This window comes from Suncus etruscus, chromosome 6 (assembly GCF_024139225.1).
Source record: "Suncus etruscus isolate mSunEtr1 chromosome 6, mSunEtr1.pri.cur, whole genome shotgun sequence".
NCBI classification, from domain to species: Eukaryota; Metazoa; Chordata; class Mammalia; order Eulipotyphla; family Soricidae; genus Suncus; species Suncus etruscus.
The window spans coordinates 6,290,218-6,312,104 of NC_064853.1; the positions used below are offsets into that span (position 1 = coordinate 6,290,218).

The 21,887-nt window shown below is 48.5% G+C and overlaps 2 protein-coding genes and 1 non-coding gene across 3 annotated transcripts in view; 2 read left to right on the plus strand and 1 right to left on the minus strand.

The window, feature by feature from the left end:
- Positions 1-21,887, minus strand: part of MTOR (mechanistic target of rapamycin kinase) — a 151,908-nt gene that overhangs the window by 58,807 nt on the left and 71,214 nt on the right. The gene's annotated exons all lie outside the window — the stretch shown is intronic.
- On the plus strand, positions 12,366-19,097 carry ANGPTL7 (angiopoietin like 7). Its single transcript, XM_049775371.1, has 5 exons — positions 12,366-12,980; positions 16,423-16,523; positions 17,451-17,645; positions 18,396-18,594; positions 18,757-19,097. Exons 1-5 carry the CDS (start codon positions 12,611-12,613, stop codon positions 18,924-18,926), a joined length of 1,035 nt encoding a protein of 344 aa, XP_049631328.1. The 5' UTR covers positions 12,366-12,610; the 3' UTR covers positions 18,927-19,097.
- Positions 13,435-13,541, plus strand: LOC126013082 (U6 spliceosomal RNA). The gene has a single exon (XR_007497415.1). It is a non-coding gene; the product is annotated as a U6 spliceosomal RNA (small nuclear RNA).

A 21,887-nucleotide genomic window follows, 5' to 3' on the forward strand; every position in this document is an offset into this window, starting at 1 on the left:
GCTATCTCTCCGGGCCCAAGATTGCCATTTTCATGTGAGAGAAGGATCTAGAGTACTGAGTATAGCATAAGCTCTGTGATGGGCCAAGGGCATTAGCTTCCTCCTCTCGGCATCAGTAGGTACCAGCGGATGTTTGTAAATGCAATAAAAGCATGCACCATTGGTTGGCAGCCAGTTCATTCTGCCTATCTGCCTACAACTCACCAGCCAGCTGTGATGGGCCAAGGGCATTAGCTTCCTCCTCTCGGCATCAGTAGGTACCAGCGGATGTTTGTAAATGCAATAAAAGCATGCACCATTGGTTGGCAGCCAGTTCATTCTGCCTATCTGCCTACAACTCACCAGCCAGCTCCTTCAGCCCAGAACTTGCCATGCAGAAAGGTATTCTGCAGAACTTTCATTTTACTTCCTCATCAATCCTGTGGCCAACACTGCTCTGACCCCCTAATTTCCAATCCCTATTTTAATTTTATTTATTTTTAATTTTTTGGGCAACACCCAGTGGCGCTCAGGGGTTCCTCCAGGTTCTATGCTCAGACATCATTCCTGGCAGGCTTGGGGGACCATATGGATGGCAGGAATCAAACTCAGGTCGGCTGTGGGCAAGGCAAATGCCCTACATGCTGTGCTATCGCTTCGCCCCTCTATTTCTTTGTTTTTGTTTTTGTTTTTTTTTTTGGGGGGGGCCACACCCGGCGGTGCTCAGGGGTTACTCCTGGCTGTCTGCTCAGAAATAGCTCCTGGCAGGCACGGGGGACCATATGGGACACCGGCATTCGAACCAACCACCTTTGGTCCTGGATCGGCTGCTTGCAAGGCAAACGCAGCTGTGCTATCTCTCTGGGCCCCGCCCCTCTATTTCTTATGAGGCTACCAACTCATGGCTGGTGCTTAGGGAACTACTGAGGGGATAGGGAGTAAACGGGCCATGTAACAGGCCTCTCTGGAGATCAGTTCCTAAGTAATAACTTGGCAGAATAGAGGATATAGGATTTCCGTTAAAATATTCCTTGTTGGATTTTGTTTTAAGGCCTCCCTAGCAAGTGCTCAGGATCAGTCTTGGCGGGCTTGGGGCATCATGTGTGGTGCAGGGGCAAAACCTGGGTGGGTCATATGCAGTAAACACCCTCCTCACTGTACTATCACTCCAGCCCCCCAGGATATCCCTCTTTTTGAAACTCAGAGATAGGTTTATGAGCCTGAAGGGAGATGGCTCTTGTAAAGAAGTCTCTTCTGCTCAAAGTCCTCTTCATGAGAAATTCCCATTTTACGGGATGTCTTTGAGTTTCTATGGTTCATTCTAGAAATATTTCCTTGTATGCTCCTCGATTTTTCCTAGTAATGCTAGGACAATATTCCTATTGACGCAGAAGGTTTGATTTATCAGAGCCCCAGTCCAACAGCGGAGATGAACTTAACAACACAAACCAAAGCCTGTGTGTGACAAGGGGCCAGTTAAGAAGATGAGACATCAAACCAGCTTAGGCAGCAACGTGCTCAGGGTTTCCCAGTTCTCCTGACGCACACCCAGGCCCAGAGAAAGTACACGCATCACAACAACTTCCTCATCGGGAGGGTGCCTCCCCTGTCGAACTCTAGCTGAGCGGGGCTGAGGCGTGTGTGGCTTCTTCCCTCCGGTTTACAGCAAGAACATCCAGTTGAGACCTTAGGGAGCTGTGAAGCTATAGAAGGAACAGGAAGTGCTGATCACAAGAAAACCCAGGGCCTACAAATAACCTACGTTAGACAACAAACAAAGATGGAAAGGACAACAGGAATACCGGATGTCCAGCCCAAGAAGCACTTATAGGCCCATTCCTTCTTACTCATTTCCCTTCCCATCATCTCAAAAACTAGGAAACTTCTTGGCAATTGAGGGGAACACTGAGAGTGAGTAGAACTACCATAAGAATCAGGACATTTCTCAGTAGCTGCTGAGCCAACTACAGCATCAACCTTTTTTTCTCCTGCATCAAAGCAGAACTTTCCAGAAGCAGGGACAGAGGGTAGGTTGACTGTGGAAGCAACTGATGTGAGGGGCCTCTTCCGGCCACAGCAGGCTTGTCACAGCAGGTGAGAAGCTGACCTGTTCACCACTTGACCTTCTAAATGATGGAGTAGAGGGGTGCACACACCCAACACCCAACACCCTGTGCTCGGGAGTCGTTCCCGATGGTGCTCTGAGAACACGATACTGGGATCAAACGAGGGACTTTAGCACCCCAGCCCTCAAACTATTGTGCAGAGCTGTTTGCAAGCAGGGGAGGCAGAAAGGGTGGGTTGCGAACTGCTCCAGATTAGTGCTAGTGCAGCACAAATCAAACAAGGGTCTCCAGTCTCGCTCCAGATGTCACCACCTCTCACCTGAAAGGGAACCTTGAGGGGCTTCTAAGTCACTGCTTGACAGGCTTTTGGGCAGCTGCCAAATCCCCAGAATGAGGCCTGCTAATTCCTGGTACAGCCCCTCTGGTTACTGACCTCACCCTAAGGCCATGCTCCCCTTCAGTCAGGAGACAGAACGGCAAAGGCAAGAGCTTCCTGAGACGTCAGCATGGCGGATGGGCCTCTGACAGAGGCTCATGAACTGAGATCTGAGCAATGAGAATGCAACAGTTGGGGAGAAAAGGCAAAGAGAAGGCAAAAACCTACGTTTCAGGCAGGAGCACTCCCACAATTTGCCTTTGGTCCAGCTGCTCAGTCTGGGGGCCAGGTGTGGCAGTTCTCAGGGACTACTCCTAGCTCAGCTCGAAGACAGCTCCTGGCAGTGGTGCAGAATCAAGTGGCGCCAGGGATGGAACCCGGGTGTCCTGTGTGCAAAGCCCGAGCTTGACCCTATGAGCTCTCCCTAGAGATCATCCATATTGCTTTTTCACCTAACACCAGCCTGTTCCACATTCTCCAGAGTCTTTCAGTTCCTCTCGGCCAATCCTAACTTCAGCCGGCTGAGCGGTCCCAGGCAGCAAGAGTGTCACGGGCCTCCCGCTGGTCGCCAGCCACACTGGGGCGCACAGTGGCACTGACGATGCACACTGAGCGATCTGTGCAGCAGCTGTCAGCAGAGCTGGCCCTCCCTGAGGTGAAGATGGCTCAGCGACCAGCAATCCTCTCCCTCATGTCAGTGCTAGCGTCGGGCCTCGCCTGGATGGACAGGGGGCTTGGTGCCAAGCAGAGCCCAGCATAAGGCAGCAAGTGTCAGAGCGCATGATTTGTGCTGGCTGGGTTTCCAACCCAGGGGCTGTCGGAGGCGTGTTATAAAAGTGATGCACGGCTGTCACCCAGCCCGGGCTCCCCTGATTTAGGGAGCTATTGGCAGACACATCACTCCCAGCGTGTCAGCTAGTTAATTACTTCCAACTTTATCTTTCTTGTCAACACTTCTTGACAAATTGGCCATTATCTTTTTATTCAACAACAATGAGCACTGCTCCTTTTCTGGGGATGCCTAGAGGTTTTTCCCCTTCTTTATGCTTCTTCGTATCCTCAGCAAAATGAAGAGCTCGGAGAGAAGTGATTAGAAAGAAGAAAGAAGCTGTCAGGAGAGGAAGGCGAAAAGGAACAAAGGAGTGGGAGGGAGGGCTGACAAAGTGAATCCAAGGTTAATTTCCAGCCCCTCTCATTCCAAGCAGAGTGGGTATTTTGGGTAAGATCTGGAATTTTTGGCTTCTTGAGCACAGACTGACTCAGTCTATTATGGGAAGCCGAGGAATAAAAACTAAATGAGCTGGCATCTAATGATTTGGCAGCAGCAAACTTAATTGGAGAAGCAGATGTGAGCTGGTCTTCAACTCCATTTCGGAGGGAGGCCACACTGCAGGAACAGCCATTGCCATTCTGGAATCCGCGGAACGAAAAACATCTGCCGACCTTCCTGGTAACCAGAGGCAGACGGGACACTATGGACTTGCTTTGTCAGGACCCACAGCCAGAGGAATGTGGAGAGACCACTGGTCTCACTGGGGATGCATTTCTCTACCGTGGACAGAGCATCAGGAGTGTCCACAGCGCATAGCCCAGCAATACTAATTTTATGGCTCCAAGATGCCCTCCCTTTCTTTTCTTTCAGTTCAACACTTGAATTCATGCCTGTGGATATGATTCGAGGTTCCGGAGCACTGTGGCACAGTTTAATAGCAGCAGTGTAACCCCTGTGGAACTTAAAAATCAGCATCAAGGTCACTGGGGAACTAGTTTGAGGGACTGAGTTCATGCACTGCCTTTAGGAGCTCCGAGTTCAACCCTCAGGCACCAAAGAACCCCCAGCACTGTTGGGAGTACTCCCAAGAATCACTCAGTGTGTCTCAAAATTCAAAACGAGAAGAAATCCAAAGCAGTGTCCCCTAATTTATCCTCAGAATGGTCCCACTCAATCTCAAGGCCTTCCTGAGGTTGTGCTTGAGGAGGACAGGCTCAGAGGTTTCCCACTTGTCCCTCTCAAATGACCTTGCGCTGCAATCAAAGACCCTCCTTCTGTCCTGTGGCCAACCTCAGTAGAACCCCAGAAAGTCAAACAGGGATGGGCATCTTCCTGCACTGAAAATCTTTAAAGGATATTCCAGAAAGGCCAACTGGCTGGATAGTGATGGGCCTGCGGAAGTCTTCAGCAGAGCCAGAAGTCAGTCCACAAGCTGTTGGTGACTAGTGAGACCAGGTCACTTCTGTATGGTCGAGTGTCAAAGAGTACAGTGTGTGTGATCGGGATTAAACCCAGGTCTCACAGGGTGATAACAATAAACTTATAACACCTGGGTCTTATAAAAAAGGGAGCTAGAAAGACATGGTCTATGCTTATTATGCTCTGGCTGTACTGTAGTACAAGGGTAGAGATTTTGAGAGGCACAAACAATATGGTGCATTTGAAGTCAACAAAAGCCCAGAGGTTTAGGTTGTATTTTTTCTGAGAAATGAAGAGTTTTGAGCAAATCCTTACTCGGATAGCAGAGGCTTGGGAAAGAGCAGAAGTGTGTACCTTTTCTGGTGGCCAAGGAATCTCTGCAGATGCAGGATTCCTATTTCTCAGCAAGACAATGGCAATACCTTTGGAACATGTGTTTAGCATTCCACATGAATGGCTTGTTTGCCCACCTCGCTCCTGCATGTGGACAATAATGCCCATTACTATGAGCATAAACTGCTACCCAAGCACAACCAGTTGCAACTGTCCAGCAACCTGCAAGCAGATGCTCATCAGCCCTGCTGGAAAGAAGCTTCTCAGTCTCAGGAGAGTGCACAGGGACTGTGGGCTAGTCCTGCCCTGAATGAATCTCACCTCTGTCTAAGAGAGAGTCTGCAGTTTCAATGTCCTGGCACCTGATTCCCTTCTGAAGAGTCCATCCATCTGTTGATACATTAGGGGAGTGTAGCTGCCCAGATGTACGGCTCTTTTGGGGGACACACTATCTTTGTTCTGTCCTCAGTTGGCTGACAGGTCAAGGCAGGTGGATGCAACCAGCTATACTATTTACCAAATCTTCTAGAACACACCAGAGACAAAACCTACCTCCACTAAGCTTTGAGTACCTCCTACTGACCTTAGCACATAAAGAAAGGGTGACTTACAAGCAGATGGTTTCTAGGAATACGGGTTACTACTTACATCTCTTACGTTCAAGTCGACAGTTTCTATCGTATACGGCAATTTCACAGTATAAACGTTTTTCTCAAGTTACTGATTAAAGAGAGGATGGACTGAATGATCTCAATCCTTCCAGACCTCACTGTTTCTATGACTATGGTGGAAAGAGGAAAAATGAGTTTAAGAGCAGGAAAGAACACAATGCTCTCCAGCGAAGTGTTTACCCTCCTAAAATACTGTCAGACTCGGCCTCCGGAACATATCCTTAGGGGAGGCGAACAGCTGGGGATTCATTCTTCCACCTGACAAGTTCCAATTAAGTGCCTCTTTTGTCTTACTTAGGCTTTGTGCTAAAGCACTGGGTATTAAAGACTCGTAGTCAATAGGACAGTCAAGGTCTTTGCTTTCTGAGGTTACAAGCCAAGGAAAACACACAGACACAAAACCAATCGTACAAAGAACAGAGAAGCATTACACGGGGAACTTATTTCAGGCTGGGGCGGGCAGAGAAGGGTTTTTGGATGAGAGGATAAGCACGGCCTAAATACTCCTCTATTCAACACTTGTCAGACATGGACTAGATGTCAGATACTATTGTAAATGTGGTGTGTGTGCTGTTTTAGTTAAACCTAGCATGGGGCCGGAGAGATAGCACAGCACTAAGGCCTTTGCCTTGCACACAGAGTGCCGCTGGGTGTGAACCCCCCCCTCCAAAAAAAAAACCTAAAACCTAGCAGACATATATATGGCCAAGTATCCACAGAGTCTGGCTTGATGAGTTACGGGTCATGTCAAGAAGAGTCAGAAACCCCACAAGCAGGGCCAGAGAGTGGTGGCACTTTTGCCTTGCATACAGCTGATCCAGGACGGATGATGGTTCAAAACCAGGCATTCCATATGGTCCCCCGCGCCTGCCAGAAGCAATTTCTGAGCACAGAGCCAGAAGTAACCCCTGAGTACTGCGGGTGTTACCCAAAAGCCAAAAGAAAAAAAAAAAAAAAAAAGAAATCCCACAAGCCACTACCCAGCCAAGGAGCAGAGCCCAGAAGCACATGGGCCTCCCCCAGTTCTAGCTCCCGTCCTTATCCCCAGAAGTCCAGGCTACCTGATTTCTGACTGAACTGGTTAGTTCTGCCAGTTGGGGCACTTTCTGTGAGCCCTCAACACCTGTCTCAGCAGGTTTGGGAGACGCAGTGTGCTGCTACAGGCCACAGCTGTCTCCATGTCCTAGTGCTGCAGGCCATTTCTGGACTCTTTTATAGCGTATCTAGCTAACTGTGGCTTGGGGACTTGGGGTTACTCCTGGCAGCCTTGGGGGACCATATGGAATGCCAGGGGTAGAACCTGGGTTAGTTACAAACAAGGCAAATGCCCTTCCAACTGTGTTTTTGCTCTGGCCCCTGAGTTAGCTTGTTTTGGGGTATCATTAATCTGAACACTCTTGCACACATCTTTGGTGCCTGCATGCCTGCATTTCTGTGGTAAACAACATACTAAAGAGTAAAAGACTTGTTAGAGGCTTGTTCAGCCTTAAAAGATACAATCTATTCCATGTGGTTTTTTACCCATTTATATTTCCAAGAGTATGATCTCTCTATTACTTTTCTTCCGTCCCTCCCTCCCTCACTCCCTCCCTTCCTCCTTCCTTCCTTCCTTTTTCTCCCTCCCTCCTTTCCCTCCATACCCTTCCTTCCCTCCCTTCTTTCTCCCTTCCTCCTTTCCCTCCATACCCTTCCTTCCCTCCCTTCTTTCTTCCTTTATTCTTCCTTCCTTTTTCTCCCTCCCTCCTTTCCCTTCTTTCTTCCTTCTTTCTTCCTTCGTTCCTTCTCTCTCTCTCTCTCTCTCTCTCTCTCTCTCTTTCTCTCTTTCTCTCTTTCTCTCTTTCTCTCTTTCTTTCTTTCGCAAAGAGAGTAGGTTTGGCCCAGACTGTACTCAGGGGTTAGTCCTAACTCTGTGTCACTCTGAGTAGTGACCCCTGGCAGGGTCAGGGAACCACATGTAGCACTGAGGATCCAAAAAGGCTTGGCTACATACATACATACTTGGCTACATACATAAGACAAGCATCTTAACCTCAGTGCTATTCTACCAACCCTCTTTTCATCCTTATGCCACAAACGTTTCCCAGTCAGCCCACCTAGCGTACCTGATGGCATCTTTACTCAGAATACCCCTCCTTCTCTCAGGTATGACTTCCTCTGGGAGGCCTTCCAAAACCCCATTGAGGCAAACCATGCCTCTCTACTCAGGCATCACTCTTGGCAGGGTTCTGGGGACCATATGAGGTGCCGGGGGATAGAACCCAGGTTAGCCACATATAAGGCAAGCACCCTACCCACTGTGCTACCCTAAGGTGCTATAATTAAAATATAGACCCTAAATGGACACCTGCGGTCCTGAGGAATAGCACAGAGCACATTTGCAAACACTACAAACAATGAAATGCAAAACTCAGTCAGCTATGCAAGCTGTCATACAGTCATGTAAATAGCACACACATGTGCGCGGTCTCTGGCTGACAAGCACCAACTGAAACGGCAGAGGGTGGGGATAGGGTTAAGCAATAGAGGGAGGAGCTTAAGACAGTACAAAGGTTCAGGCATTCGCCTTGCACATGGCCGATTCAATCTGACCCCCAGCACCATATGGTCCCCCAAGCATGTATGGGAGCAGCCTTGGAGGGCCCTGAGCAGTACCGGGGCGGTCTGGGCCATCGCTGGGCACTTATAAGCATTGTGTCCTTGAACCCTTACATTGAACAGAAGGCTCAGCTGGCCAAGAATGGCTAAAAGGGGCCCACCGTCCCCCCATAAAGCCTCAGAGGAATGATCTAATTATTCAGGACTCAGCCACAGGAAGGCACAGTGAAGAGACCGTAGGATGTACTTTCTTTCCATGGAGGACTTAAACTTTCAGTTGAGACAGAAATAGGAGCAAGTGACAGGTCATGTACTCACTGAATAACTATTTCTAGTCAGGCAATCCATGACTCATTAAAAGTGGAATATCTGCACAAAGTACACAATTTCACTAGCGAGACAGGTGCTCTGGAGAGGCGTTGTCTCCCCACATGCAGAGTCAGTGCTGACGGGCAAAGTCTGTCTCCCTCCCCGCTTTTGAAAGCAGCAGGGTAGGAATACACTTAGGGAAAGGTGGAGGCTCGACATTCTGGGAACACAAGACTTGCTGCTGACCCCATTGCGAGCCCCTCCAGGTCCTTCTGGTTCTGCTTTTCTCAGGTTGCTCCAATGTACCGAGTCTGAGTCCTTGGTACCCGGCCACAGCCATTCACCAGATCCTGCAATCTCCTAGTGCCTCCAGGCTAGGTAAAAACTCCCTGTCTTTCTCATTAAAAATGAACCTGTGGGGGCCGGGTAGGTGGCGCTGGAGGTAAGGTGTCTGCCTTGCAAGCGCTAGCCAAGGAAGGACCGCGGTTCGATCCCCCGGCGTCCCATATGGTCCACCCAAGCCAGGGGCGATTTCTGAGCACATAGCCAGGAGTAACCCCTGAGCGTCAAACGGGTGTGGCCCAAAAACAAAAAAAAAAAAAAAAAAAATGAACCTGTGGGGTCAGAGAAATAGCCCAGCAGGTTGAGCATTTGCCTTCCATACGGTTGACCTGGGTTTGATCCACAGCATCCCATATAGTCCCTCGAGACTGCTTGAGGAGTAATATTTGAGTGCAGAGCCCAGAGTAACCCCTAAGCACCACCGAGTATAGCACATGACCCTTCCCTGGAAAAAAAAACAAAAAAAGCATGAACTCTGGGTAAGCCAGAGACGTAATACAAAAGGTAAGGCACTTGCTTATACCGAGCCACAGAGGCAGCAGTTCTGTTCCTGGTACAGGGTCAGGAATAGACCCACAGCCCAACAAGTTCCTCCTCAAAACATAAAAGGAAAATAAAAAAAGAGAAAGAATATAAGCTTCGGAGGGCAGGACAGAAAGAAAACTCAATGGGCTAGAACTAGAAGGTTCACATGGTCTCTGGAGTGTCACCAGGAACAAATCCCAAGCACAGAGCCAGGAGTAGCCCCTGAGTACCACTGAGTGTAGTACAAAAGGTACAGCAGGTGCTTGTATATACAAAGGCCTGGGGTAGACCCCTGGCATCATGTGCCCCTTCCCCAGCTGTGACCCTGATGGCCTCAAATACAGGCAGGAGAGCAACCCCCACAAATAAGTAAGGAACTTAAGTTTTATTTTCATAGACACCTTTCTCAGAACTACCAAAGTTATCTTCTATCACCAGAAACATGGAAACAAGAAAAAAATAAGTGTCTATACCAGTGGGTAGACATTTTCATTTTTTTATCAGTTAATTCCAAATCTACAGTCACCAGTGGGTTTAAATAAATTAAGTCTCACAGAGAAAAGTGTCCTCCATATTCCCCCCCCCCCCGCCCCCCATTGGCTTAGCTGTATTCAAAACAAAGGCTTGCTTTTCCATCTTTCAGAAATTCAGAATCTAGGACATTCTAGGGGTGTGGATGTTTTGAAGAATAGATTCTCCTGGGATGGCAAAATACTTATAATTAGCCATTTCTCTCAAAATCTGGGAGATTTTATTGGCATATGAACACTTACGTCCAAGTTCTGACATTTATTTGAACAGCTTAGGCAATTAACAAAAAATCTCAAAACGAGAAAATCTTTTGTTTCTGAAGTATGCCTTATGTTCGAAGTAAGTCTCCAGGAGATAAATGTCAGCGTGTGGGCACTCGTGCTAAAAGCTGATCTGATCCAAACTTAGGAGCCCCAGCCCACCTTCCCTCCCAAGGACTGCGAGAGGGGTTGCAAATTGGAATGAATGATTGATTCACTTTTGGCCCCGATAATAAAAACCTATTCCCCAAAGTTTCCTGTTCTGGGCAGGTGAAACTATTGGGAAGAATAAACATGCTGGCTCAGAGTCCAGAAAGCTCCATGGCTCCTAGCTACTTCCTTTATGCTTGACTACAAGGCACTCCTGGGCTGCAGGCCACTTTATATCACAGATGATGGCATGACACATGGCACTTCTGGAGGGGGACACAGTTTCAGCTCTACGTTGCCTTTTGGTCAGGAAACTATCTTGACATTCACCCATGGACTTGGTCCGACCTATCTTTTCCTGAAGAAACACTTCCTGCCTGTGTTAAGATGAGTTCCATGTTGCTGAGATGATGGAAGGTGCCCAGCTGGGGTTTTCGATATTTACCAAAAGAGAGCAGGAGCCGGCTGACAGTGCCAGCCTTAGCCTCAGTCCATCCATAGTAGGCGGCAGAGACTGAGGAGTGAGAAAACGAATAATGCCCTGCCTGATCCCTACTTCTCCACTGGCTTTTCACTTAAGAGAAAAAATAAAATTTGTCTGCTAACTCCAGCTGCCTGAACAGAAATGGCTTTATTTTTCTCCCAGTGGGAGGGAAGAGAAAGCACATCCAGTGGTTGCAGGACTCTGCACTCAGGGATAACTCTGAGTGGTACTTGGGGGACCACAGGAGGCACCAGGAACTGAAACCAGGTCGGCCACTTAAAAGGCCATTTACCCACTATACTATAGCTCCAGCCCCCAAAATGACCTTTTTTGGGGCAGGGGTTGATTCTTGGGTCAGACTCAAAGGAGTTCAGAAAACCATGCTGTCTGTGATGCTGGGAACCGAACAGATGGCTCCTGCAGGTAAAATATGTGCTTAAGCATACTGAGCATTCTCTTCGGCCCCCAGAAAAGACTGAGAGGCTAGAAGCCCAGATGGGAAAAACGGTTCCAGGAGATCATCGCCAAGAGGGCTGTTTGGTGTCGGGATAATGCAGGAAGGAACCATGCTCAGATCAAAAGGTCCAGAAATTTGCAGGACTCCAGAACACGGGACCAGCAAGTGCATGTACCAAAGACCCAGATGGCCTCACTCTTTAAGGTCAAACGAGTCTTTTAGTTTAGTTTTTAGGTTTTTGTTTTTTTCTTTTTTAGTGAAAGCTTATTTTAAGGATGTTGGCTCTAAAATCCTGGGTTTTTCCATTTGCTTTCAAAGGAGAGGGACTTTCAAATATCGCACACTAAAAAATTAAAGTACCTCTAATTCAGGATTATGTATCATATAAAAACTTCAAAAATGCAAAACATTATGAGTAAAGAGTGAGATGTGATTTGTTAGGTGGATTTATTAGGCGATATGGAGTCTTTCCTCTGTTAATGTCTATACTACATCCCACGATGGTCCACTCTCTGCCTTCACACTGAAGGAAGCATGAGTGGTTATGTGGTTATCCAGTACTATGTCGGAAAATCTCAGGTATGAGACAGTGCTAGACCCAGGTGAATGAAGACTTTGTCAAACAGTGAAGGATAGGAGAAAGAGTAATGTCGGTTCAAAAGCACATTCAACAGGGTGCCAAACTATTCCAGATCCTCACAGAAGAAGCACAGATCACACCAACAGGCTTCTCAGGAGTGGAGAATCTTACTCCCGACTCTCCTCGCCTGGCTGATACTCACTCCAAGGCGAAATAACCTTTAAAATGGAATTTGGAAGCTCCTCTGACTGCTCGGCTTGCTGATAGACTAGAGCCAGTGGTTGGCAGGGGCATCATCTATTCTAATGGGTGAAACGAAACACGCAAATTCGGTTTCAGCCCAAAGACTGCAGCAAAGGAAGAAAGACTTGCCCTTGCCTCCCTCCTCCTCTCCCCTGGCCTAAGTTCCCTCTGACTTCACCCTACAGGCACCTGATCATCCCCAGGGATCGGGGAGGGGCTGAAGCTCGGTGCGGGGCCATGATGGGGGTGGAGAGGCAGGCGGCAAACGATATTTAAGATGCTGAGTTTCCAGCGCACTCAGGCTTAGAAAGGAAAGTGACAGCAGCCCCACTTAAGCTCGACTATTGAAGCTTCCAGAGAGGTTAAGAGTAAGCACGGAAAGGAGAAAAACAAGGTGGCGAGCCCACCGGGAGCCCTAGCAAGAGACGACTTGCCACATCCCTGCAAATACAGTCGGGTGGGTGGGCATTTCTGGTTCTTCTGCAAGGAAGATCCTTCCTTGCCTGGGCCCACAAAAGATGCTGAAACAATCCCACCTCGCCATGCCTTGGCTCTGCCTGTTCGTGGTGGCTTTTGTCACGCACCCAGCCTGGTCCCAGAAGACCCCTAAGCGTAAGACGCCGGCACAGCTCAAAGTGGCCGCCTGCTGTGAGGACGTGAAGGCGCTCAAGGCCCAAATGGCCAACCTGAGCAGCCTGCTGGAGGAGCTGAGTCAGAAGCAGGAGCGGGACTGGGTGAACGTGGTCATGCAGGTCATGGAGCTGGAGGGCAAGGCCAAGCGCGTGGATGCGCGTCTGGCGGAGGCCGAGACCAAGTATTCTGAAATGAACAACCAGGTGGGCATCATGCAACTGCAGGCAGCACAGACCGTCACTCAGACCTCAGCAGGTAAGGAGAGGCCTGGGCACCTCCCCGAACAGAAGGGACCTCCCGGGGATGGACAGCTCTACTTCCAGGTCCCACGGTGGGGGATGCGTTGTTTCTAAGTACCTCCGTACTGTGGTAGGGGTGCACGGCTTCCAGATAAAACGCTGGAATGGATGCACTGCTTCTATCAGATAACATGCTAAGTCATCAAAACGCTGCCAGAGGGTTCTCTGGGGTCTACTTTCGCTGCCATCAGCTCCGTTTTCTAGTAAAGGCTTAGGGGGGATTTCTTCTGATCTCTAATCTTCTGTAAATTTGCCTGGAACCTTCACAGGTCTCTTATTCCCACCATGTTTTGGAATACTAAAGGCATGGATCTTGGAACACAGAGCAGTTATGTGGTTTATCCCAAATCACTAAGCAGATCTTAGAAAGTTAGGGGTTTTACATTAGACACCTTAGAAATAACACGGTCGTGCTCGCTTCGGCAGCACATATACTAAAATTGGAATGATACAGAGAAGATTAGCATGGCCCCTGCGCAAGGATGACACGCAAATTCGTGCAGCGTTCCATAAAAAAAAAAAAAAAAGAAAGAAAGAAAGAAATAACAGGGTCATGGGGCCGGAGAGATAGCATGGAGGTAATGCGTTTGCCTTGCATGCAGAAGATTGGTGGTCCGAATCCCAGCATCCCATATGGTCCCCCGAGCCTGCCAGGAGTGATTTCTGAGCATAGAGCCAGGAGTAACCCCTGAGCATTGCCGGGTGTAATCCAAAAAAAAAAAAAAGAAAGAAAGAAAGAAAGAAAGAAATAACAGGGTCCAAGTCTTCCTGCTTCAAAAGTCAGCTCCAGGGGTCCTGACCGGTCCCTTTAGTGCCCAGGTAGCAGGAATGGACACCAAGCCAAGCCAGCTGTTGCTCTGAGAGCAGAGTCTGCTCAGCAACAGTTTTGCAACTCTGGGACAGAGTCCAGAGCAAGTACCTGTGAAGTGCTGGCGCTCTGGTAAGCCCAACCGTCCTACCAGCACAGTACTAAGAGCTAGATGCTGCCCAGCCATCTGAGAGCTCCCTGGCCTGCAGAAAAGGACGCGTTCTTCAGATTCCTCAGTTCTGACAATTTGATTTTTTTTTGCCGGAATCTCAAGTCAAATTCTTCCCTCAAAGAGCACAAAATAAAATGCAATTACACCTGCAGAGAGAGACCAGGAAGGTAACGGTGTTAGCCTTGCATGTGGCTGCCAGGTCAGAGCCCAGTCCCACATGTGGTCCTGAGCACCACCAGGGGTGATGCTTGAGTGACACAAGGTGTGACCCAAAAACACACACATACACACAAAGAGAGAAAGAAAAAGGAAATGCAATGCTGAAACAACATGTTTAGTAGGCCCCAAATAACACACATCTAATTAGTTTCCCTTTGTGAAGTAACTTTCTAGTTTCAAGTTGACTTGGCTCCACTGGGCTGGGGTGAATTAATTTATTGTTTAGAGAGAAAACTGGTGTTTTGGGGGAAAAAAATCATCATAAAATTAAGCTGTAAGAAACATATCTCGGGGCTGAAGAGATAGCATGAAGGTAAGGCATTTGTCTTGCATGCAGGACGGCATCCCATGTGGTCCCCCGACCCTGCCAGGAGCGATTTCTGAGCGTAGAGCCAGGAGTAACCCCTGAGTGCTGCCAGGTATGATCCAAAAACCAAAAACCAAAAAAAAAAAAAAAAAAAAAAAAAGTATCTCATTAGGTATGTCATTACTTGCTGAGATGAAAAAAACCTTTCTGGTCACAGTATAAACCAAGTCAAGAACTAAGAACACCAAGTAAGTTTCTGATTCCTCTCATTTCAAATGAAAAGCTTTTATTTTATTTTATTTCACTTTATTTTATATTTCGGCTTCTGGGTCATACCTGATGGTGCTCAGGGGTTACTTCTGGCTCTGCACTCAGGAATCATTCCTGCAGGCTTGGGCACCATGTGGGATGATGCGATGCAGGGGATCAAAGCAAGATCAGCCGCATCCAAGGCAAGCTCCCTACCCATTATACTATCTCTTCAGCCCCCTCAAATGAAAATCTTTTAAATAGTTTCCAGAGGCTTTGGGGGCCATATTCTTTGATGTTCAGGGGGTTATTTAAGACTCTGTGTTCAGGAGTTCACCCCTGGAGGTGTTCAAAGAACCAGTCTGTGGAGCCAAGATTTGAACCCGGGTTATAGCAGCTTTAGTAGCATGCAAGGAAAGTGTCTTCCGTCTCATACCTATTTTCCTTCCCAGCCTCTCAAAAAGTCTTAACTTAAAATCAAGCATTGCAATTCTGTTACCTAAGCCGTAAGTAAAAATTCCTTTCTATGAACGTCTTTCTTGGCTCACAGTTCAGGACTAATAAGACATTCTCAGACCATTTCCCGAGCAAGTGAGTCCTAATTGGACCAGAGAGACAAAAGTCTGTGAAGACTAGGCCAGACTGAGGCAACAGGACCATGTCCTGCTCCTCCCACTTTCTCCCCACTCCGTTTCACAGGCACACATGTAACTCCCACGAAGGCCTCTCTGCCCCTGTCTGCCCCCCACGCTATTCCCAACTGTTCTCTATTGTAGATAGGAAGATAGGTAGGCTCCTCTGCAGGCAAGTAACCCCTCAAACACAGCACTAAAGTGGTGCTTTCTGTAGTGACAGAAAGTAAACAGCTCTGATGACTTAGCAAAGGCAAGTAAGTTTTTCTTCTTGACCTTCCTTTCCCCTAGCCTAGGATGAAACTCCGTGCTTATTTCTGAAATCCAGGGAAGGGACTACACAGAAACTCACCCCAAACACAGAGTAAAGAAAACAAAAATACAGCATAAAGCATCAGGGCATCATCAGGGCAGCTGAGAAACCACTGAGATCAAGGCTGGCATAAAAACCCGCCTGTCCAAGGCTCTTGTTTACTTGACAAATTGAGCCTGGGGTCGAAAGCTCAGAAGACCCGCAGAGTGTCTGCATGTTCATTTGTGAATCGAGCAGTGTTATGTTAAGGGGAGGGGGGCAAAGCCAAGACTACAAAAATCTATCTTCTTTAATTATGTCCTAATAGCCATTACTCAGCAAAGCCAACAAAAACAAAGAAACCAAGAAAGAGCAAAAGCAGACCCAGGGATATACTACATGGTAAGGGGCTGATTGCCCTAGGAGTCAACTCTCACATACAGGAGCTGTCGAGAAGCCACCAGGTCTCTGTGACTGCTGAGTAGTACCAGCAGGGTGAAGGTAGCCCCATCTTTCAAGCTGGGTGTGGCCCAGACAAAACCCATCCCCTCTCAGTCCCCATTCCCATTTCACCTACATCCAGACACTCATGTTCACATAAATTTTTTGGATAGAAATGAAGTCTATTTGGAATCTTCCTGTTTAGAGGTCGCTACATGGCACCGTGCCGGGAAGGCCCTGGCTCCTGGGGCTTACCCCGCACCCTGCTCCCTCCGCAGATGCCATGTACGACTGTTCTTCCCTTTACCAGAAGAACTACCGTATCTCGGGAGTGTACAAGCTTCCTCCTGACGACTTCCTGGGGAGCCCGGAGCTAGAGGTAAGGCCATGACAATGACCCTGCAGACACTGGGGGGAACAGGGCTCAATGCTGGTCTTTCCAGATTTTCAATGGAGAATGAAACCATTAAGCACCAGCAAGCCAGTCAGACACTATTGGGGAAATAGATGCAGGTGACCTTTGGCTCTTTGACTCACTGTCAGTCACGACCCAGACGGAATGGATCATTCCAGAATCAGCCTCTAACTGCCTGACACTCTTGCTTGACTCCAGCATTCTCTGAGGGAGGAGATACAAGATAAGCAGGAGGTTTCTCAAAGTATCTGGAACTTTCCCTATCAAAGCCCTATGTACTCACCTTCACCCGCAATTCTGATCATTCTCCCTGAGTGTTGCATTAAGCCCTTAGGATGGCCTTGGACGGTGGTGGAGGCCTGTGTCCTTAGGCCCCGACCACGTGGCTCCATCCCCCATTAACTGGCAGGTCTGGGACCAGGAAAGCAATGGGTATTGAACTCACTCACAGGCAGGCTTCCAGAGATAACATCTTTATTCAGCCCTAGCCAACAGATGTGGCTGCTAACCATTTACGCATGCCATACTTAGCTTACCCTGCGTCTTAACTCTTTTCAGCCATCTTCCCTCTAACCTTCATGCTGGCAAAGACCCAAAAGACCTGATCCCCTGGGTCAAAGCCCTTATCTAACCTCTCCCAGACCCCTTCCAGGAAATGGGAGGGTTCTAGCAGGTAAAGACCCCTCCCAGAAATGGGGGAGTCTCAGGTAGATACACCTAAATCCAGGGTAGAGTTATACCTGAGCAAACCACTAGTGTGGCTGGCTCATCAGCACCTGGAAGAGCTGGGCCACAGGCAGCCAGTGAGATGAAGATGTCCCCAGAGCTGGCTTTACAGGGACGAGGCAAGGACAAGTTTGCTGGTCTGACCAGTGCCGCCTGTCTGCCTAGCTCTTCTGTGACATGGAGACTATGGGAGGTGGCTGGACCACCATCCAGAGACGCAAGAGTGGCCTGGTCTCCTTCTACCGGGACTGGAAGCAGTACAAAGAAGGCTTTGGCAGCGTTCGTGGGGACTTCTGGCTGGGGAACGAAAACATCCACCGACTTTCCAGGCAGCCGACCCGGCTCCGGGTGGAGTTGGAGGTCAGTGTAAGGGGATGGGATGGAGCAGGGGGTCACATGCAGACCCTGGGGCATGGGTCGCAGGGTTCCTGTCAGGGCTTGCTTGTTTATGATGAAGCCAGCTTTCCTGAGGGTGGCAGTACAGCAGAGGAAGAATAGGCTCCCACCACCCTTCCCCGCCACAAAAAAAAGTGAGGCTGCAAGAGCACACACAGAGGCCGAGCTCAGGTCAGTGCACAATCCACTGTTAGCAGAATGAAACGCTCTGGGTACCATTTAGTCCCTGCAAACCACAATGACCTTGGCTGGCCCTTGCCAAAGGCCTTTCTGTATCACAATGTTCTCAATTGTTCTTTTCCTTTTTTTTCTGGGGGAGAGAGGCAGACACACTGGTGCTCAGAGCCTACTCCTGGCTCAGTGCTAAGGGGGCAGTGTGTGTGTGAGAACTACACAGTGCCAGAGACCAAATCCAGTATTGTGGTATACACAGCATGTACTTTGGTCCCTTGAGATACTTTTCCAGTCCCCTTGTGTGCATCTTATGGCATCTCTGAGCAGGACAGAGCAGAAACACAGCTCTATGCCTCCTAGGCAAGAAGAGGCTGGGAGGTACATGATAAGACAACTAAGGAGGCAGCAAAGCTGGGCCTGGGCTCCTGGATCTGTTAGCCTGGTGTATGTGGAAAGCTGGCAGGAAACGAGTCCCTAAGCCTTTCTGGAGGCCCGGTGGGGCTGCTGTGAGACAGCCCTAAGAGTGGCCTCTTCCTGCAGGACTGGGAGGGCACCATGCGTGTCGCGGAGTACAGCCACTTTGCCCTGGCTGATGAGATGAACAGCTACCGCCTCTTCTTGGGGAACTACAGCGGCGACGTAGGGAAGGACGCCCTCACCTACCACAACAACACGGCCTTCAGCACCAAGGACAAGGACAACGACAACTGCCTGGACAAGTGTGCTGAGCTCCGCAAAGGCGAGTTTTGGGGGCGGCAGGGGGAAGGAGTCTTAAGCCCCTGGGGTGGGTCTCCTGGCTCTGGGATAACGTCAGTCACATGCATCCCGAATGCCTCATAGCTGGGCTGTTTCCTAGCGGGCCACACAAGCAGCTTCCTCACGCTGTCCTGTTCTTGTGCAGGTGGGTACTGGTACAACTGCTGCACGGATTCCAACCTCAACAGCGTGTACTACCCCCTCGGAGAGCACAGCAAGCACCTGGATGGCATCACTTGGTATGGCTGGCACGGTTCGCATTACTCCCTCAAACGGGTGGAGATGAAAATCCGCCCAGAAAACTTCCACTCCTGAGAAAGGAGGCTGCGGCAGACAGAGATGGGGACAAAAGGAGCAGGGGAGGGAGGAAGAAGAGGACGTCTCTGTAAAGCGCCATAAAACAGCAAGTGCCAAGGGGGCTGCAGTCGACGATGAACAAGCCACAGATTCTGAGCAGAGCGTGGGGGGGAGGAGAGAGCTGGGCTGAGCGTCGACAAATAACAAGGGCACTTTCCCTATATGCTCTAACACCTAATGAACCTAATGAACCAAGCTACATGAGGACAGAAAATACATCTTTATTAAAATGTTTTTGTTTAGGGACCGGAGTGATAGCGTTTGTCTTAGAGATGGTCAACAGAGAGACTCAGGTTTGATCCCCAACATCCCATATGGCCCCCCAAGCCTGCCAGGAGCGGTTTCTGATAGCAGAGCCAGAAACACTTGAGTGCTACTGGTGTGGCTCAAAAACCAAACAGAAAAAAATTTTTGTTGGGCCGGAGAGATAGCATGAAAGTAAAGCGTTTGCATTGCATGCAGAAGGTCGGTGGTTCGAATCCTAGCATCCCATATGGTCCCCTGAGCCTGCCAGGAGCAACTTCTGAGCACAGAGCCAGGAGTAACCCCTGAGTGTGGCCGGGTGTGACCCAAAAACCAAGAAAAAAATTTTTTTGTTGTTGTTTTTTAATCAATTCTCCAAAAAAGGCATGGATGCCAGGAAAAGTGAAAGAGGGCGACAAGGAAACTGAGTTTCTTTTCTTAAATTAATCACAAGTGGCCTTGCGTTCACACTTCCTTGACAACAGGGGAGCTGCTAAAGCTGAGCTGACCCATGACCCAAGCTGTGCTGGCCTTGTGGTGTCTTAGAGCAGCTCCCCTGTGGCAGGGCAGGACGTCCCATGGCCTGGGCACTCCTGGGAGAATGATGGCTGGGCCGGGGACGCCTGCACCACACTTCCTGAGACAGTCAGTCATCACATAGATGAGCTGTCTTTACTCTGCCATAAACCGTTCAGTCTTTTTTCACCTTGTTTATCAAAAAGTATTTAAAAACGAAGTTAAATGGTCTGCTGATTAATAATTCACTGCTGTAATAATCATCTTGCTTTATAAAAATGAAATATTGAGACTGTTTTACATGCTCAAAGTTTCTTTTTTCCTACAATAAACTCGTGTTTGTTGTTTAAATAAAAAAAAAAAAAAACCAACTCTTATTATTACTATTGAAAGCATAGCAAATGCATTCTAAAAATAAGAGGTTTGGGCCTCTTATTTTAGAGGAAGGAACCTCTAGTGAAAAGACAGGGCACATGACTGGGATGCCAGAGGCCCAGAGTTCAAACCCCAGCACTGCTTGGTGTTAGATGACACCCAGCTATCACCCCAAACAAAAGCATTCCCCCAATTTCCTCTTTCCTTCTCACCTATCCCTTTGATATGTAAAAGTCCACCTGCATCTCACTTCCTCCACCACCTGGTTGAATTTGTACTGGGACAGTAAAAAAAGGTGAGTTTGGCTTGGTGAGTGCAGAGAGACAGTGAGGTGAAAAGCCACTGAGTCCCGACTCCCACGACTGGCTTGGTTTATTAATCCCGTGTGGCTACATGCTCCAGACTGGGGTTGGAAATACGACACAGGGAATTATTTCACAGCCTGGCACCAGAGTATTACTAAATGTGGCTCCCATATTAAAAAAGTAAAAGAAAAACCACAGGGTGAACTGTGAGGAAGAAACTTTGAGTTTGTTGCAGTTTTGAGGAAAACCAAGAAAGCCGCAGAGACCAGAAAGAAAAAGTAAGAAACCTAAAAGGCAGCAGCGGTGATGAGAGGTTAGCTCCTGACCACCCCTTGAGGTCCCACAGAGGCCAGTGTCACTACTGGTTTTCACACGTCCACTTTCTACCTGAGCAAACGTACAGACATAGAGAGAAGAGTATGTTTAGGTGTAACACATCGAATAAACTGATCTTCAGGAGGTGCATTTCCTTGTTTAAACTCTTTGAACCAGCCTGGTAAGGCACAACATTATCCTACCTAATTCAGAATTCTCTACTATAATTTCAGTTCTTGATTGCTGAAAAGCTACACCACCTAACAATGAAGAAACTTGGGCAGGAGAGAGGCTGTGGTGTTGGTCTTGCACGCTGCCAACCTAGGTTTAATCCCCAGGTGTAATATATGATCCCCGAAGCACCACCCAGGATCATTCCTAAGCACACAACAAGGAATAGCCCTTGAGTACTTCCTGGTTTTGCCTAAACAACCTCAGGCCACCACTAGAAAACAAATGTCTGGATCTTTGAAGAAATCATATGAATACAAAAGTATGCTGGAACAGACAGAACTTCCCAAGGGACAGACGGTCACTTAGATACTTCCTAAGGCAGGCAGGGAAATCTGTGATCTCAACAGCTGGCACTGTACTCTGGGAAAAGAGAGATGACGAGACCAGGGGGTTAAAAGGAGGCTGAGGCAGGAAGAGAGAAAGAAGCCTGCAGCAGAAGGAGCTAATTATTTCTCTCTCGTCTCCTACATCCCACAACAAAAGCTAAAGCAAATAACTGGCGCTACCTCACACAAAAAGTTTCCATACAACAAAGGGAATAATAAATTGGACAGCACCTTTAACTACCCCTTTAACTACCCAGCAGGGTTCGATATTCCAAGTACCTAAAGAATGCAGACATACAATGGCAAACCATAAGGAAGACAACTGAAGAATGGGCCAAGGAGAGAGAGAGGGCTCCCAGATACACAACGGTGCTCACTATCGCTCCTCACCAGAAAGAATCCAACCACAGTAGGTGCGACCTGACCCCTCCATCACAAAAACACACCGACAAGAACATGCAGAAAAGAAGGGCCTCCTTGAGTACTGTTGGTGGGAATGCAAACTGGCTTGACCGGGACAAAAAGTAGTGCTAAGTTTCCCCAGGAAATGAAAGCTTTAACTCTGGAGCAACCCCCAAGCACAGAGCTGTGAGTTGGCTCTGGGG

Excerpts from the sequence above, each read along its gene's own strand:
- ANGPTL7 (XM_049775371.1), top strand. The coding sequence starts at position 12,611 with ATGCTGAAACAATCCCACCTCGCCATGCCTTGGCTCTGCCTGTTCGTG. Across the intron at positions 16,524-17,450 it reads TGGGGAGCCCGGAGCTAGAG|CTCTTCTGTGACATGGAGAC; the intron begins GTAAGGCCATGA and ends CTGTCTGCCTAG. Across the intron at positions 17,646-18,395 it reads GGCTCCGGGTGGAGTTGGAG|GACTGGGAGGGCACCATGCG; the intron begins GTCAGTGTAAGG and ends CTCTTCCTGCAG.